The sequence below is a fragment of the Rutidosis leptorrhynchoides genome, chromosome 3 (assembly GCF_046630445.1).
Source record: "Rutidosis leptorrhynchoides isolate AG116_Rl617_1_P2 chromosome 3, CSIRO_AGI_Rlap_v1, whole genome shotgun sequence".
NCBI lineage: Eukaryota > Viridiplantae > Streptophyta > Magnoliopsida > Asterales > Asteraceae > Rutidosis > Rutidosis leptorrhynchoides.
In genome coordinates, this window is record NC_092335.1 from 176353345 (window position 1) to 176371831 (window position 18487).

General features: G+C 34.7%; 2 protein-coding genes across 5 annotated transcripts; one reads left to right on the forward strand and one right to left on the reverse strand.

Annotated features, from left to right (window-relative positions):
* Window positions 1-443: 443 nt before the first annotated feature.
* On the forward strand, window positions 444-15823 carry LOC139902764 (uncharacterized). 4 transcript variants are annotated; one of them, XM_071885367.1, is made up of 7 exons: window positions 444-584; window positions 2736-2917; window positions 3592-3634; window positions 6185-6263; window positions 6439-6495; window positions 7270-7404; window positions 8628-8862. In XM_071885367.1, exons 4-7 carry the CDS (start codon window positions 6189-6191, stop codon window positions 8784-8786), a joined length of 426 nt encoding a protein of 141 aa, XP_071741468.1. In that variant the 5' UTR covers window positions 444-584; window positions 2736-2917; window positions 3592-3634; window positions 6185-6188; the 3' UTR covers window positions 8787-8862. The 4 variants fall into 4 exon arrangements, with proteins under 4 accessions (XP_071741468.1, XP_071741469.1, XP_071741470.1 ...); XM_071885368.1 differs by lacking the exons at window positions 444-584; window positions 8628-8862 and adding exons at window positions 9504-9603; window positions 15595-15823 and having other exon boundaries at window positions 1690-2917; XM_071885369.1 differs by lacking the exons at window positions 444-584; window positions 8628-8862 and adding an exon at window positions 15591-15823 and having other exon boundaries at window positions 1690-2917.
* Window positions 15824-16672: 849 nt separating this feature from the next.
* Window positions 16673-18113, reverse strand: LOC139902765 (UPF0496 protein 4-like). Its single transcript, XM_071885371.1, has 2 exons — window positions 17761-18113; window positions 16673-17684 (listed from the first exon to the last, which is right to left on the reverse strand). Exon 2 carries the CDS (start codon window positions 17596-17598, stop codon window positions 16909-16911), a length of 690 nt encoding a protein of 229 aa, XP_071741472.1. The 5' UTR covers window positions 17599-17684; window positions 17761-18113; the 3' UTR covers window positions 16673-16908.
* Window positions 18114-18487: the final 374 nt, after the last annotated feature.

Below are 18487 nucleotides of genomic sequence, written 5' to 3' on the forward strand. Positions count from 1 at the left end.
ATAATAATATCAATAACTTAATATATTAAGTTTAATATTGTAAAATTGAATTCGGTTTAATATCGGCTTTTGGTTAAATCAAATTTAAAATTTCCAAACCAAAATCAAACTAGAACTGAATCCCTTCGGTTTTCGGTTTTGCTCGATTCAAAAACCATTTTATACATTCGGTTTAAATTTTTTCCGTCTTAGTTTAGATTCATTATTCAATTTAAACGGTTTAAAACTAAATATCGAACACTAGCGGCTTTAACCCACAACACTCATTTTGTGTAACAACCAAATAAGATTTAGAATTGTAGATCTAAGTTTACACGCACAAGTCACATGTTGACAATAGATTGCGTCACGTAAAATTGTAGCAAGAGTGAATGTGATTATATTTAACGGTCATGGTCTATTAGGATAACAATCACCACATAAATTAATTTTTATACACGGAGTATATATCATGTTGTTCATCTTCTTCACTATTAATTCGCTTCACCAATTTCTCAGCTCATTGTCCATGACCAACAACAACACCCATATTTTATCCAGCACCGGAATACCAATTCAATTATATAAACAATCTTCCGTTTCAGGTTCTTTAATTCTCATCTATCTGTCATTTCATATATTAAGGTTGAATTTGATTATGTGCTTATTTATATTTGTAATAAACCGGTTTGGGATTGTAGTTAATATGTTTTTTTAAGTATATAGTAAGTTAGTAACTATATGTAATTTTGTAAGAAAACGAGTTGTAAATTGATAATCCATGATTGTTTCTTGAATAGTGAATCACTTTTCTAATTAAGTATTTACAAGCCTTGAGTTGCACGAAATCTCAATTGAGATAAGACAAGAAATCAATTTGATTGTAGGCAAGAACAATTCAAATTAAATTTAGAGTATTAGTGAAATGTGAATTACTATATGTATTGTTATAAAAGCAATATGCCAAAAACAATTTTAATATTATGTTGCAATTGGCAGATGAAAATCAAAGGGTGCAACCCTTCATTTTGGCGGGATAATCAGTTGAGATGTGACGTTTGGTAATATTGCATAGTACCTGAACCCAACTAGGGGCGCTGCTCCTTAGACCCCGCAAGAGGTGCTACCCCTTGGACCCTGCAAGGGTCCTGCCCCTTGAACACCGCAAGGGGGTGCGCCTCCTTTGACCCTAAAAATTTCAACGACAGTGTCTAGTTAACTCTTACGGACATTCATTCTACGCTCTCCATGTCCGTTATTAAATATAAATAGATGACTTTTGCTTTCAAGTAAATTCTAATTACCTAAAATGATTGTTGGATGACACCAAAATCACCAACAAATTTGGGTGTTTGTATATATGAAAGATGAGATATTTGTTTTATCAATAAATGGAGGGTCTAGTATATATAACTTTATAACATGGACCAATTTTAATTTTTTTTTTTCTTGTACTAAAATTCCTCATTGGATATACAATTGAGGTATTTCTTCGTGAAATGACAAAACTAAGAGTATAGTTAGCAATTACGATTCCATAATCAAAACTTATTAAGATCTTATATAATTTGAGTAGTACTTTGTAATTTTTTATCTAAAAAATGACTATTTACTTCCACAAAAGCCACTAATTTTATAACTATATAGTGTTCTATCTATAAATTTGATGGCGTCCTATACAATTATACAATTTTAGTAGTATAGAAGAACGAGTGTATTAGCATAAGGAAGTTCGTATTGCAAAACGTACAAGATACTCTGGTTACTGTTCTCAAATGACCGGATAGGAGTACTTGGAGTTTTCTAAAGCCGGTATTAGATGTAAGTCCTACAGTTTGAGCATTCTACACGCTATTAGACTGTGACGTAAGCCCCAAAATATCTAAGGCAGTGCGCACACATGGGGAGTGTGTGCGCCACACAGGCCCTTCTATTCTGGAAAGTTTGTTACACACACAAGTGGCACGTGTACCACGTCAGCCTCCCATGTAAGAAACTTTCACACCTATAAATAAACCTCTGGGTTATTCATTTCATCATCTTCACACACAATAAACTTACTCTACCACTCTCGGATTCAAGTTCATCAACTCCGATTGAATTATGATCTCCTTAAATGTAATTCTTCGCCTTTGATATTAATTACTCAATCCAGTTGAATAGATTAATCTTCAGACTGTTTTACACGCTCACGAATTTAGATTCCGACCGAGCTTGCATGATTGACGGACGGAAAATCCTTTTTCCCCTAAATCTGGCACTTGAACTATATATCCTCGATACTAGGTTCATTAATACTACACTTTGGATGATTTCTAAGCTATTTGACCCATTGGAGCAGCTTACTTATGGCTTAATTGTATCCGATTATCCCATTAATATTAACCAACAGGTGTTGTGATGGGTGTGCGAGTCTTTATCTTTGAACTCAATTATACCCATTTGACCCGTTCCCTTTTGAATGGACCACGTTTGAGATAAAACTCAACCGAAATATAATCTTTGGATAACAAATATGTAGAAATGATCATACATTTTATTACACAATTACTCATTCTCTTGTTAAAGGTAATCAGAATCAGAATAAACTAATAGTATGAACCTAAGAATGGTAATTGCTTCTAAAGTGATCGGTTTATTTTCAGAATATGGTGGTTGTTCAGGCTACCTTCCTTGTACTTGGTCATTAAGAGATAAGGATCATATTTTGAGAAAAGGATGTTGTAACCTTCCATGTTTTACAAATTTAGGTTTAGGTTTAGGTTCAGGTTCTTCTGGTAGTAAATCACTATTATTCGAGAGACAGTACGCTGTACTTGGTTCTTGTATTGGTAAATGTTGCCATGCCGTTTGTTCTAGTAAGATGAATGATGATTCAAATAGAAATGAGTCGGGTGACGCTACAAATGATGACAAGTCCGAAGGCAAAGCTGAATTAGTAAGTTTATTCTTTTGTTCCTATTTTTCTTGATGTATATATATGTGTGTGTGTATATGCAGTGTTGTAAAAAACCCGATTACTCAACGATTAATCTCCGATTAATCATTTTTAAGAGCAATTCGTTCCAATTTCCAAAAATCCGTTTAATTAAACGGACAATGTCAATTGATGGGTCAAAACCGAATTTAGTAACCAAAATCGGTCAAAGTCAAAAATGGTTAACATTTTAACATGAATTTAAACTAGATATTTATAGTTTTGGAGCAAAATAAATATTTTAGACAATTATGTTAAAGTTTATTTTTATATTTATGTTTATTTTCTATATTTACACATATAATTTTTAAAATTTAATATTTAAATGTATACAGTACAATCCGATTAATCTCCGTTTTGCTGATTAATCTTTTCAAATTCCCGACCGATTAATCTCCGAATAGCGAATTTTGCAACCTTGTGTATATGTACATATCTATATCTATCTACATATATATAGGTAAATGTTGGTATATGTTTGTTCTTCTAAGATGATTTTATACACATAGATATACACTTAGACATACACATACATGCATGCATGCATGCATACATACATACATACATGCATGCATGCATGCATGCATGCATACATACATATCTTGGATGCAAAAGATTAATCTTATAGTTTACAGGTTAACAATGAAAATCTCAGAGATTTTAGAAAGAATTATTGGCATACACTACTAGAAACGAGGTCTTCCTGGACGAAAATTCCAGACGATAAGTCGTCCCCGAAATTGATCCCGGATGACTTTTCGTCCCTGAATGGTCGTCTGGGAAAGTCCGTCCTTGAAAGTATTCCCGGACGAAGATTTTTTTCCCAGACGTGTACGTGGGCCCCACTTTGACTTTCAACACTGCATTCGTGGACGATTTTCCCGGACGACTTTTCCCGGACGAGAAGTCGTTTCTCCCTTTTAATATTAAAATAATGACGCATAATGCTTTTCCCGGACGACTAATCCCAGACGACTTATCGTCTGGGAAAGCCAGTATCTGCATTTTTAGCAGATTTGGTTTCTGCATTTCCAGACTAATAAAACAGCACAAATTCTGCAGTTTCCAGCACATTTACAAATTAAAAACCTGCTATATAATAACGATTACGAATTCACAAAATACCATAATAACACTAAACAAAAGTCTTGAAACATACACTTATCCAAACATGCATTACAATATCCGAAAAACTACAAAATAAAATATCGTTTACAAAACGTATCAACCATTTCATAATTGTCTTGACGCACACCAAACAAATTACAAACCGTCAAATCCATCATTATACAAATCGTTATCAAAGTCATCGTTCGAGCTCGGGTTACCGGAAGTGGAAGTACCGGTATTAGAAGTACCGGTAGTGGAAGTACCGGGAGGATAGCCAAATCTTGGTCGAACATCGTCCGGGATTTGCATATTATTAAAAGCAATTATTCGTTCAATGTCGGCCGCCGTGTAGTATGGTTGTGGTGGTATTTCGGGTTGACGACTCCGACCGGTAGACGATGAAGATTCAGAATTAGTTACCGACTTTGGCATCTTCGGGCCCAATCCGCGTTGGTGTCCCGGTCGTTCGCCCAAAACTTGTTCCATGATAACTTCCTCGTCGGTGCCGGGAAATTGTTTTAACAACGTCTTCATTCGTTTCTACAAAGTTAAAAAAATATAAATATTACTAATATATCATTATTTATATATACATACATACGTATAAAAATGTATCACTTACAAGACCATTATATTATATATACATATACATATATATATATATATATACATATATATATATATACATATATATATATATACATATATATATATATATATATATATATACATATATATATATATATATATATATATATATATATATATATATATATATATATATATATATATATATATATCGGGAGTACACCAATTGACTTATACTATTATTTATAAGAAGTACACCATAATCTATAAAAATGTATCACTTACGTAATTAATTTTCGGTATGAACGAATCATTCCACTTGGTACGATCCTTGGGTATGTGCAAGATCTTGTAATTTTTTATAGGACCGATTTTCGCATTCTTGGCTTGACGTTCGTTCTACAAACACACAAATAAATAACTTAAATGTATAAAATCAAATAATCCATTTTCTTATAAGCATACAAAAATAAGCATAAGCATAAACATAAACATAAACATAAACATAAACATAAGCATAATCATAAGCATAAACATAAACATAAACAATAACATTTATAATTATATACTTATACTTGTATACTTATAATTATATACTTATACTAATTTTTCTAATTAAAAATGTACATAACATTTTCTTCATCAAACCTATCAATTTACTAATTAAAATTGGATTTTAGGACCAATTATAATCAAAACTTAAGCAACTTAACAAACTAAGCATGAAATTCATGAAACTAAACATATTGTCATACAACAATTTCATGTTCTTGACAATTTCATCACAAAACCCACCACTTTACTAACTAAATTCGGATTTAAATATTCAAGGAATCATCAAACATAAGCATAGTAACAAACTAAACATGAAAATCATAAGCTAAAACATATATAATCACAACAATTATCAAATGTTAACCCCAATTTTCGGATTTGGGGTTTTAACAAACTAAACATGAAAAAGAATCAAAATTAAAAAAGAAAAAAGTGAAGAACATACCTTGGTAGTGATTTGGATGAAAGATTGTTGGATTTGGTGTGGAAGAAGCGGGAAATCGCCGGAAATCGCTCGATAACACCGGAGTTGTGCGAGTTTTTTTGGTAGGTGAAAGTGAGAAAAAGGTAGCCAAGTTTCAGCTTTTCTGCCGAAACTTTTCCCGGACGACCCGTTCCGGACGATAAATCGTCCGGGAATCAAATGGAGGGAAACGAAATTTTAGGCGCGGTTGTGTGAGTTTTTTTATTTATTTTTGGACTGATGAAGCTTATCGTCCGGAAAGGTTTTCCCAGACGATTTATCGTCCGGAAAGAAAAAGGCTCCAAAATTGCCACATTTTGGAGCCAAATATTTTCAAGCCAAAAATAATAATAATTAAATAGTATCTTCCGGGACGATTTGGAGTCGTCCGGGAAAGTGGGTCAAACATGCAGGTGCTAGTGGGTCCGTTTTTTGGCGTGTAGTAGCTCTTCCCGGACGATGGCCATCGTCCGGAAAAACCTCCGTCCATTAAAATCGATTTTCTAGTAGTGATAGATGATTCTGCTTTATCTGGAATTGATATTGCAACCCTCATTAGGAAGAAATATGGAAGATCAGCTTATAAAGAAGGTACAACTTTCATTATGTTATTATTTATTTACCACTAAATGTCATGATAAAGTTATAAAGTCTGTTGATTTGGATAGATTTGTTTTTTACTCTTTCTTATATTGATACAGGATTAAGGATTATAGGATTATTGACATTTTTAACATCTTATCTTAATCAAAATAAAATGATGCAGGAATTCATGGGTAAAAACCTACTTGCATTAAGTGTCATGTGGAAATACATGGAACAGGTAACTAAGGGTGTTTGTGTGTGTTTGCCTCTTAATTAATGGTTCACCGTTGAATCCTCGGTATTCAGTGCGTTTGTTTTTTTTATCTCTGAATGACATATGATGTTGAGCATTCAATGTTAAACCATTCAGAGTTGAAATACTCTCAGAGTTGAAAAACTCTGTTAACCATTAAGCACATAAATGTCATGTAATATCCATTTTAAATTATATCAATACTAACACTTATTAAACAACTACTACCTCCGTCCCACCACAAGTGTCCATATTTTCATTTTGGGATGTTCCATTTCAAGTGTCCACTTTGTATTTCAACCAATGAGAAGAAGTTATTCTGGAGAGAGAAGATTTCTGATTGGTGGAGAATGAAGTTAGTGGAATTTTCTTAAACTGTGTGCAAAAAGTAAGTGGACACTTGTAATGGGACGGAGGGAGTATATTATTTTTTTATTCATTTTAAAGGTTAGTAAGGTAATTTTACATCATTCACATTGTTCATTCAAAATGATTATCAAACATGTTATTGTCATTCAAAACCAACTTCATTCAAAACCTTTAAATCAATTAGATTATGAACCATTTAGAGTTTTATCATTCAGTTTTATTAAACGCACCATAAGCTAGTATTTCGTTCTTAAAATTTATGGCTGCACGTAGAGCTATCATATGTTACATATCAATACTTTTTTAAAAATTGTCATTAAAAAAAAACAAATAGTGTTTGTTAAAGATGAAAAATCAGTTTTGCTGCCTATTCATTTTGTCAACTGGCAGAGATCTTTTCCGTTAACCGAAGAAGAATACTTGATGAGGCTTGATGATGTGGCAAATACATTGAAATGCTGGGGAGCAGTCTCTCATATTCGAAACAGTCTGGAAAAGTTAAAAGAGCGACCTCGTATTGGAAAGGTAAGTTTATATTTTTTGTGTATAAATTACTTGATCGTCAATTAACTGACAGTATAAGATACAATTGTGCAAGTTTTTTCAATTTGTTTAGTGACAAATTAAACATTGTGGTATTTTTTTGGACAGAGGGAGTATACTATTATCTCAAACCATTAGGATATAATCCTACTAATATTTTCGTACAAAAGTTTCAACCACTAAAAAAAAGTGGCTCTGCTAGGCTTATATAAAACTATAAAGCTCTATTAGGCTCTGACCGTTTAGGTTCCCTGAGCACCAACCCAAATACCAGATAGGTTCAAGCTTAGATAAAACATTAGAGGTAGCAATTTTGACCCATTTATGTGGCAAAAAGGTGTAAATTGGCGGGAACACCCAGATCCCGTGTGCTTTTTTGGCACCAGCCATTGTCCACCCCACAAGGATTAGCTCCGGACAACTCCCCTATCCTGGACCCCCAACCATGTGACAGACTGACCTCCGAAGGGATCGAACCTGCGTCTGTATGTTGACCCATTTATGAGTAAACAGATCGATTGGGGTTCTACTTTGCCTATAACAGGTCCTATGGGTAAACTTGGGGTGAAGGGGTCAAAAGTCTCATAAAATGTATCTCAAGTAATTTTAACCTCACAGGCTCAGACAATTCATAGTTAAAAGGTTAATTATTCCTAAAGTTCCAAAAAGAAAGAAAATTAAAAGTATAACTCTTTGTGACCCACCCAATTGAATTTTTTGTGCCGTTGGTCCCTCGATTATACTTCAAAAAGTGGACAGCATCCCTTTTGTTTTTTTTTTCTGCTTACAGCATCCCTCTATTTCTAAAATTTGTGTTTCAGTGTCCCTCCGTCAACCAACCGTCAATTTTGAACGTTTAGTCCCATCACGTGCATGAAACGTGATGGGTAATTTTGTCTTTTTCGTTATTAGCTGAGATGGATGCTCCATATAAAAACCCCCAAATGATCTCATCCCCTAAACCCGTTCGATCTCAAACCCTAGAGAAAAAAAAACCCCAATTCGATTTCACCTCAATTAATTCCAAAATTCGTACAAAATGGAATGCTGGTGTGGTCGTCCTGCTGTTATTCGTTTATCAAGAACTGATGCTAACCCTGATCGTCGTTTTTATTGTTGTTCCTCGCAAGTAATTGCAACGATTAAAACCCTAATTCGTTAAAATTTCAAATTGTTAATCTTAAATTCGTTTTTATATGTTGCAGAGGTTAGGTTGCTCTTTCTTTGTTTGGTATGATCCTCCGAATCCTGTGTTAGTTGCAGTTTATGAAAGGCTTAGAAATCAAGAAGAAAGAGCTAGGAAATGGAAGTTAATGTTCATTGTTAGCTTGTTTCTGTTTGCAGTTTATTTCCTTAACAATTGATGAACAATGTAACAATTATGTAATGTGTTTGGGTTGAAATTAAGTATCTTTTTGTCACTTATGTTCATCTCTTTTGTTTTGGTTGTATCATTAATAAAGAATGAATGTTTTGGTCACATTATTAACACTTTGTCTTTGTTTTGACAATAACACTTGCAATCAAAGTACCATTAAAAACCTCAGACATGTTCAAAAGACATGTTCCACAAAAAGACATTAAAGTAACAAATTCAAACCATTACATATACCATAACAAGTACCATTAAAGTAACAAGTTTCACAAAAGACATCCCAAAATACATTACATAGTTCCAAACCTAATACATAAACTGCCATTACATAACATTACATAGTTCCAAAAAAAACATCCCAAAAGCAATTAACTTGACATTCACTTCTTTTTCCCATTCCCTTTTCCAGCAGCCTTGACTTTCTTCCCATTCCCATCTCCGGCAGCCTTGACCTTCTTTCCATTCCCACTTCCATCACAACCTCTCCTATTATGCCCAAATTGCCCACACTTACCACAGTTCTTTAACTTACCTGTAAAATAGTTACCTAAATTTATTTAACTGTGACAGTTTACACTAAATAATAAGTAGACTAGTTTAATAAGTAACATGAATGAAAATTTACACTACATACCTTGTGTTGAAACTTTACCTCCTTCACCAATGTCATCATTCTCATTAACAGACAACCTTCTTTTTTTCTTAGGTCTCTCAGGAGTGGAAACCTTTTTTGGGGCTACTAGTTTGTACAAATTCCCAGCAGATGGCCATAAATGCCTTCCATTCAAGGGCTCAATTGTAAACTGGTAGGTGTTGTTCCAAGTGGTCAACTTATAAACATCATGACACCATGATTCTGGGTCACCAACTTCCATACCATTTTCCACCATATTCCAGTTCACTGCCACTGCATGTTTGCAAGGCATGCCAGTCAACTCCCACTTTCTGCATGCACAACTCCTAGTCTCCATGTCAACAACACATTGTTCTTTTTTTTTTTTTTTTTTGAAAAGCAAGCTAATTTTATTGATAAGGAAATGATACAAAGAGGATTACAATATGAGTAACACTAATTTGAGTGAAACTCGAGGACCTATACTAGACATAAAGTAAGAAACTAACAAGATGAATACCCTAATTTCGGAGCATTATTATCAAACTTAACATCAATCGCCAATAACCATGCCATCTTTATCAAAGTTACCAAATCCAGCAGCAATCCATTGAGTCCTAAAATACTTGAACTCGTGTGGTTGCCATTGATCGATTACTTCTTTTCCTGGAGGATTATGTTTATCCAAATAACTTTTTAGTTTCTTTTTTTCTGAATTCCGTAAGTTCCACCTATCATCAAATTTATCATTTATAGATTCTTCAATTATAATATCATCAGTATTACCATCAGTATTACCCTCATCATCTACTAATACATAAAAAGGATTGTTTGTTTCAATTCTATCTTTAGAATATGTCTTATTATTACCTTCACCATCAATGCCCTTCCCTTTATCTCCTTTCCTCAAAACATTATGATTTTGACTTTTCTGGGACTCCACATTCCAATTTGTTTCCTCCACATCAATATTGTCTTTAATACCATAATTATTCTTAACTGCATTTTGCTTGATACCTTTTGCTTCGGTTGACTGCCTTTGACTTTTATTATTATAAAAATTCAACTTCTGAAAAACCCTTCCTTTCTTACCAACAACTTTAAAGCCGTCCTCAACACACTGGTTATTTAAATCAACTGTTTCACCATCATTGTTGATTTTCAAAGCGTCTTTTAACACTTGTGCCGATACTTCATCTTCTGTTTTAGGCCTAATTTTACAAGTATTAAAAGAGTGGCCAAACACTTTGCAATGAGTGCATGAAGGCGGTTTCCATTGATAGGTCACCTCAAGTTTACCCACTTTGGCTGGAAAAGAACCAATCACATGATAGGAAAATTCGACAAAGCTAGGAAGGTCATCATTTGCATTGACTTCAGTCAAAACTCTAGCAAACCCTAGTCTTCCACTTTTACTCAAACATCTCTCTGAAGTAACTTTGTCCATCAACATAGGCCTACCAATACCACTAACAAGTTTACCTATACTTCTGCCACTCCATAGTTCAATTGGAATATTGTGAATACAAATCCAAATTGGGACTTTTTCAGGTTCAATTTTTTCAAGTCAAACCCCAGGTTCCCACTGATTCACAAAAAAAGGAACATTATTAACTAACCATGGACCACTCTCAAGCACCTCCTTCATACCCTTTTCACTTTTAAATTTGCATAAATAAAATCCTGCAGCTGTTTTGACGATTTCTTTAAGGTCATACCTCCACCACATTCTCCTTATATGGGCATTAACAACCCTATAATCCATAGAAGTTCCGATAAAATACCCATATAATTGAAGAGAAAATGCACTGCCGCCCTTCTTAACCTCCTCAGCGGAGAAAACAACTCTCTTTTGACCATTAGACATTAAAACAGGTGGAATGAATTCCATTTTTAATTCCTCTTCATCTTTGTTTTGTTTTAAGAAGTCAGCAAAAGTGACGTTTGGATTTACCCATGCTCTTGGGGTTTTATTATCTGTATTGCCTTGCCCATCACTAGTCTCAACTTCCTCCTTTGTTACAGATTTAATCCCAGGAACAACATTATCATTATCACCACTATTATTATCCTGCATATTCATTAATGTTACATCGCCACCCAATGTAAATTGGGAGAAATCATCAGGAACAATAATTGACTCTCTAAAACCATCATTCTTAAATAACTTAACAGCATTCTCAGCAGCAGCCACTAGGTTTACATCAACCTCATTATAACTACCATCTGTTGAACTCTTAAAGAATACAACAGGACTAGCAGAAACAGTCGGCTTAGCAACAGCAATTGTTTCACCAATAGATTTAGCAATAATATCATCATTATTAACTACAATATCATCAATAGAATGATCAGTTATAGCAGAATTCTTACCATACCCACCTTTCTTCCTGTTACCCTTGCGTTTTTTAATTACTTCAGGGAGTATTTTTTCATTAACAGGAATAGAAGAATCACCAGCATAAGGAACAAATTGAGCACTCTTCTTTTCTTTAGAAGGACCATCCCCAACATCAATCAGCTGGTTCACTTTACCCTTCCTCTTTCTAGTACTATAGGTTTTCAGAACCATCCCCTCTGAATCATGATTATCATATGAGCCACCAGTAGTAATTAAGTATGATCTCTGCTTGGTTGGGTCCTGCATAGATCCATCACTTGTTACTTTAGTCCCAACAGCAGCCAATTTCCCAGTCACACCTTCATCCTCCTTGCCAGAAGATTCTGATGACGCGTGTATGCTCATCTGATCATCCATATGACACGAAGAATTACCGTCTTCATGTGCAACCGTATCCAATCTAGGCGATTGATTAGATCCAGTAGATTGATCTAAGGATCTTCCTTCATGTTCATCATCTAACCCTATTTGCCTATTCCTCAAAACCCAAGGAAAAGTTTACACCTTCTTTTTCTTCTTCCCTCCTGACGTTTTCCCCATCTTGAATTGTTGAATTGTTACTCAATTTAGGGTTACCAAAAACCCCCAAATCTGTTACGTGAAAGCAGATCCCTAATTAAAAGCTTGCAGAGGAAATGAGTAACTGAAATAATTATACTTTGATTGTAAATTGAGATAACAACACATTGTTCTTGTGGTTGTCCATTCACTGATTGTCCACTAACTTGATATTTTTGGTTACCTCCCCATAAAACAAAGCTTCTGTTAGCATCAGATTTGATTTTCTCAAACAACTTGGTAGCTGCAATAGTTAAAGGTCCATCCCACTTGTCTTTTTTCTTGATTACATTAACTATCCTTTTCATACAATATTCCCTAATGTACTCCAAAGCAGTCACAATGGGTTTATCCCTGGCATCAACCAACCACCTATTAAAAACCTCACACATGTTGCTAAGCAAGACATCAGATAGTGCTCTTCCAGTGAAATGACTTCTAGCCCATTGATGACGTGGAATCTTAATTAACCATTCATAAGCAGCAGTATCAAATTCCTTTAAATCTCTCATTGCATTTTCAAACTCAGGGATTGTTGTCATAGTAGCACACCTCCATAAATGGTTTTTATATGCAACACCCCTAAACTGACCTTTCATATTGCCATGAATATGTCTAAGGCAATGTCTGTGCTCAGCACATGGAAACAATTTATCAACAGCTTGTATCAAACCATAACAATACAAATTTAGCAAAGTTAAAACTAACAATATGAATGTACAAATTAACTATACAAATTAAATATACAAATTACAAAGTTAAAGCTTAGAAAGGTCAAACCTTTTGTCTGTCTGATATGAATGTGAAGTTAGAGTTGGTGCACAATCCTAGATCTTCACCCAAACACTCAAGAACCAAGTCCATGATGACCCTTGTTCTTTCTCAACAATGGCATAAGCAAGAGGATAAATGCCATTGTTAGAATCTATACCTACAGCAGTTAAAATACAACCAACAGCAGGTTCCTTCATGAAATAACCATCTAACCCCAACAAATCTCTGCCTATCTCTTTAAACCCTTTCTTCAATGCACCAAGACATATGTAAATTCTTTTGAAAACCCTAGTGTTAGATTTAAGGTTTCCAGGCTCAACTTCAAGTTTCACAGTTGTATCAGGATTAGACCTCTTCAGTTCCAAGATATAATCTCTAAGTTCCCCATATTGTGATTGATAATCACCTTGCATTATCCTAGTTGCAGTTCTGAAAGCTTGATATGCTTTATATTCTGAGATCTGAAGTTCAAGATCTGTTTCCAAATTAGTTCTCACTGCTTTAATTGGTATTTTGGGATTGGTTGATAATTGAGGAAAGACTTTGGTTGCTAAGAACTTGTAATTGCAGAATGGTAGGTGTCTGGTTTTTTTACAGATGTGATGGGGTTTGTAAGTTGATACCACCCATTCATTAGATCCATTGGCTTTTGACACCAACAATACCCAATAATATTTAATATTCAATTTTCTTTTTACCCACTCTCTTCTTTTTGGGGAGCAAGAAGATTCCCCCTTATCAACTTTCTTGGATTTACCTTTTACTGTTTTGTCCTTTTTCATTCTACCTAAACCGACTTTAATGCTTTTTTTCCTCACACGTCTCTTTCTTCCCACCTCACTAGGTCCCACATCACTCTTTTGACTACCATCCTCAGTGTTTGACTTTGAATTTTCAACAACAGGTTTAGTTACAAGTCCTTCACATCTAACCCTAATCCTTTTTTTATCATTCTTAACAAAAACAAGTTTCCTCCTAGTTTCAATAGCATGGTGTATAACTGCATCCCTAACCTCTTCTTTAGATTTAAACTTCTGTCCTAGATAAAAGAAGGTCTTTCCTATTTCTGCATTGCCTTCAACTTGTTGTTTTATGCAACTAATTTTCTTTTTCCTAACTGCTTCCTCATCAATTTCATCATCATATCTCTCAAACCCATCAAGATTCAATTCCTCTACCTCACAATCCACTTCAATTTCTACCTCATCATTGTTGAACACCTTAGAACCATTGCCCATAAACTCAATGTCTTTATCAATGTTAAACCTGAATGCTTTCATATCTACATCAGCATCTTCAATGTAATGATCCTCATCATCTAAATAATCACTATCTTCAGCTTCATTTTCTTCATTAGATGGGATATCATCATTTTCTTCATTAGCTGGGATATCTTCATTTTCTACATTAAGTGGAATATCATCATTTTCTTCAATTAGTAACCTCTTTCCAGTTGTATTCTCATGCTCAACATGCACATTAAATTGCCTAATTGAAGAGTCAATTTCCATGTGCATAAGCATCCTGGTAATATCTTCATGGTCAACTAAAAGTTGTAATCTAACATCCAACGGTTTATTCGGTTCAAGATACCTAAATGTAACCACTTTTTCATAATCATAACCTAATTCCCTAAGAACTGCATTCAAGTGCATTATCCTAAATCTTTCTACATCAAAACAGTCAATGTAGGTGGTTTGACCACTATAAACCAGTCCAGTCCCTTTTTTCATTAGATAACCACCATGATGTAAGATAATTGTGAACAAATCAGGGTAACAATCTGCAGAAAAAAAAAAATTAAAAATTTAGGGTTCAATCGGGTCTAGGGTTCTTATATCTGCAATTGCACATTTTAAAGTATATAAGTATATAAATACATATCGTATATGTCATCGATTGACTTTGGATCCAACTCTGGTGCACGAATCTGCCAAGACATGGCGGTTATGATCTTCAATTTTTAATTTTTTTGAGACAAACGAGAGGATGCTGTGTGAAATGAGGAATTAGGGTTTTCAATTTAGGTATAATATAGCCAGATGATAAAAAGACGGAATTACCCATCACGTTTCATGCACGTGATGGGACTAAACGTTCAAAGTTGACGGTTGGTTGACGGAGGGACACTGAAACACAAATTTTAGAAATAGAGGGATGTTGTAAGCAGAAAAAAAACATAAGGGATGCTGTCCACTTTTTTGAGTATAATCGAGGGACCAACGGCACAAAAAAGTCCACCCAATTCAACCTGTTTTGACCATATAACTGTCTCACCCATTTTACTACCTTTAGTCATAACCATCATGAGTGAGGCAGCTTAGGAACTTGGCCGCTTAGATGTATAATGTATCGCCTAAAGATGGTATTAAATGTAAATGCAATACCATACAACTTAAAATGTAATGTGTCGTGTGTAATTTCATTGTACTTCTGTTTTGTTTCAGGCAGTCAGCATATTTATAGATATGGACGAGTCCGGAGGGCGCACGAATGAATGGATTTACAAGTAGATAAGTTATACTTAAATCTAGTGATCTCAAAAAGGCAATGAAGACATGCTATTTGTGTTATTTCTTACGAATCTTTCTAATTTTGAATTAAAGATAAGAAGAAATGGCAATGCTGCCTTGTAATTTGATTCTGTAATTATTTGTAAGTAATGTGGCTAATCTTATTTGAAAAGAAAAACAATTCTATTTTCATTTATCATTGTAATGTTAAGATAACAACTACAAACTTTAATGACACTCAAACCTCCATCTATATATCTGCACAAAGAAGAACATTGGTTTAGTATGGGTCAGAACAACATATCTTTAATGGTGAATCTTTGATAGTTATTAGAAAAGTCGTACCAACCATGGGTGACCCCGACAAATGACAATATTAACGTTTGAAAGTTATTGTTAATAGGATTGAATAAAAATCGTATATAGCCTCAGACTATAGAGCGTAAGCATGAGATTTTTTGTTTACTAGAGGATGAGTTTTCCACTCAAATGTAAAAAATATACATGAAATAACAACAAGAGTATCACGTGAACAGTAACCTCAAACTTAAAAACGACACTTGAAAAGTTTGGACCCTTCGTTTAAGAAGCGAGTGTGAATCATAACCATGGGCTCAAGTATTCATATATTGCACTTTATGCGCTCAATATATCTTGAATGTTCACGAATTTTACTGAAACATGTTCCATTTTACTATTAATTCAGCGCTTTCAACCATTTACTTGATGACAACCCATTACCTGCTAACGAGGGATCATCATCACTACTAGTTGCATCTTACTTGCAAACGCCATTGCAAAAGGGAAAAGGTGCTATTGCAAAAGGGAATCCAGCAGATAATCTAATAATGGATGATGTTAAACATCTTTCTATTTTAAAATCTATAAGTTTAACGTTCATATATCGAAATTTGGTGTAACAGGATGGATACCTTACAGATACATGTCATTGTTACGTCACTTGTATTAACAAAGCGTGTTTACCATCCTTCACAATTGTTGACAATCGAGTCATTTTGTTTAATACGTTGACAAAACTATAATAACCCAACTTTCATACAACTTTTATATACACTATATACATTAATTCATAACATACAATATGACCAGACATTCATTGACACACAAATTTTCATACCATTTCAACAAAGCAAACGTGATTTTACATCATTGATTTTACATCCACCTGACGTCTAGACAAACAGAGTATACTGTATTCACACCTTCACTAGACCAACCACGTTAAAACCAGCTAAATAACTAAACGTCCGTTACGTGTTTTCAAGACGGTTTGAAACATACCGTTAACTCCGTTAGTCAACAAGTCAATACCATCTGAATACTTCTTAGCCGCCGTTGCCAGAGCCTTAACTCCGGCCTCCAGCTGAGCCATATCTCCTGCGTTTATGGAGTCGATAAGATCGTGCACAACCTTAGCTTGACTCGCCACGTCATCAATCTCCAAAACCGCATTTTGCTCCGGTTTTATCAAGTCAAAGATCCGAGTCCATTCACCATTGACTAAGTCAGCAAACAAAAACTCAGCCGGAACTTGAGGTTTAACGAAATCAAATTCACCGAAAAGTACCGTTACCAAAACACTTCCGACGAAAATAGTTAACGTTATGAGAGCAGTAAACGTCCGGCGAATAAGATCTCTTCCGGTATCTGATTTGCCACGTGGCAGCTTACTTAGCAATCCCGTCAATTCCTCAGTCAACGCCTTAGCACGGCGAGCTTTCTCCGGCGCAGATTCCGGTAAACCGTTAACGCATCTAGCTAAAACATCCTTCGATTTGTTCAATTTCTCCGGCGCAGGAACCTGATCCGTGAAATTTAACAACCGAAGAGTGAAATTCATTAAAAGTCGTCGATCGGTCAACCGTTGAACCGCCGATGATATCAAATTACACATGTCAAGCACTTTCAGACTGTAATCCATATACAAAACCTCATAATCATCCACGTCAGATTTCAGACTTGAGATCTGTTGTTCTGCTTCAGTATGAACATTCGAGAGGAACGAAACTGCGTTCGATAGCGAACATAAAGTAATTTTTGATGAATTAGTAGGTAGATCTAGTGTTTTCAAATGTGAAATTACCTTTTCATCGAATGATCTAGCAGCGAGCAGGTAGTTTTTCGGAACTTGTGACGACTTCTTTTTGATTGATCGGAAATGTGAAGATAAGCTTGCTTTCTCGACCAGAAACATAGCGCCGGAATCGAAGGTATATATATAAAGATCTGTTCAAAGAGAGGTTGATGACGATGATAAATAATTGTTGCCGATAATTGTTGCCGGTAATTGTAGTTGGGGCTTGCTACGGTAGTTTAATGGGACGATAAGAAAGATAAGATTCGTTGAATCGTAACAAAGGCGTGTGAAAATAGATGAGCACCAACCATTGGGAAACCTCGCCGAAATACCAATTTTACCCTTTGACATTCTAAGAAATTTATTCTACTACTATATTTTTTTTTTTGCGAGAGAACAGTATATAATATAAACTAGAGATTAACCCAACGCGCTTCGCTGCGTTTTTTCGTCTATAACAACTTTGTGGTAGAGTTGATGGTTATTACAGCAACCATTTATAAAAGATGCATATACTGTTTACATATAAAAAAGCTAGTTTATGCAAAAATTGGTTTATATAGAACCCACATATCTTGTTTACATATACGGAAGAGCCTTTATCCAATGCACCAAATGCACCTCTTCTTTTCGTCTTCCTCTTTGAGCTTCAACTTCAGCTTCTCTTCAGTCCCTCATAACCTAAGAAGCAATGTGCTTTTACCTAAATGAAAGTTGAAAACACTTTCCCACT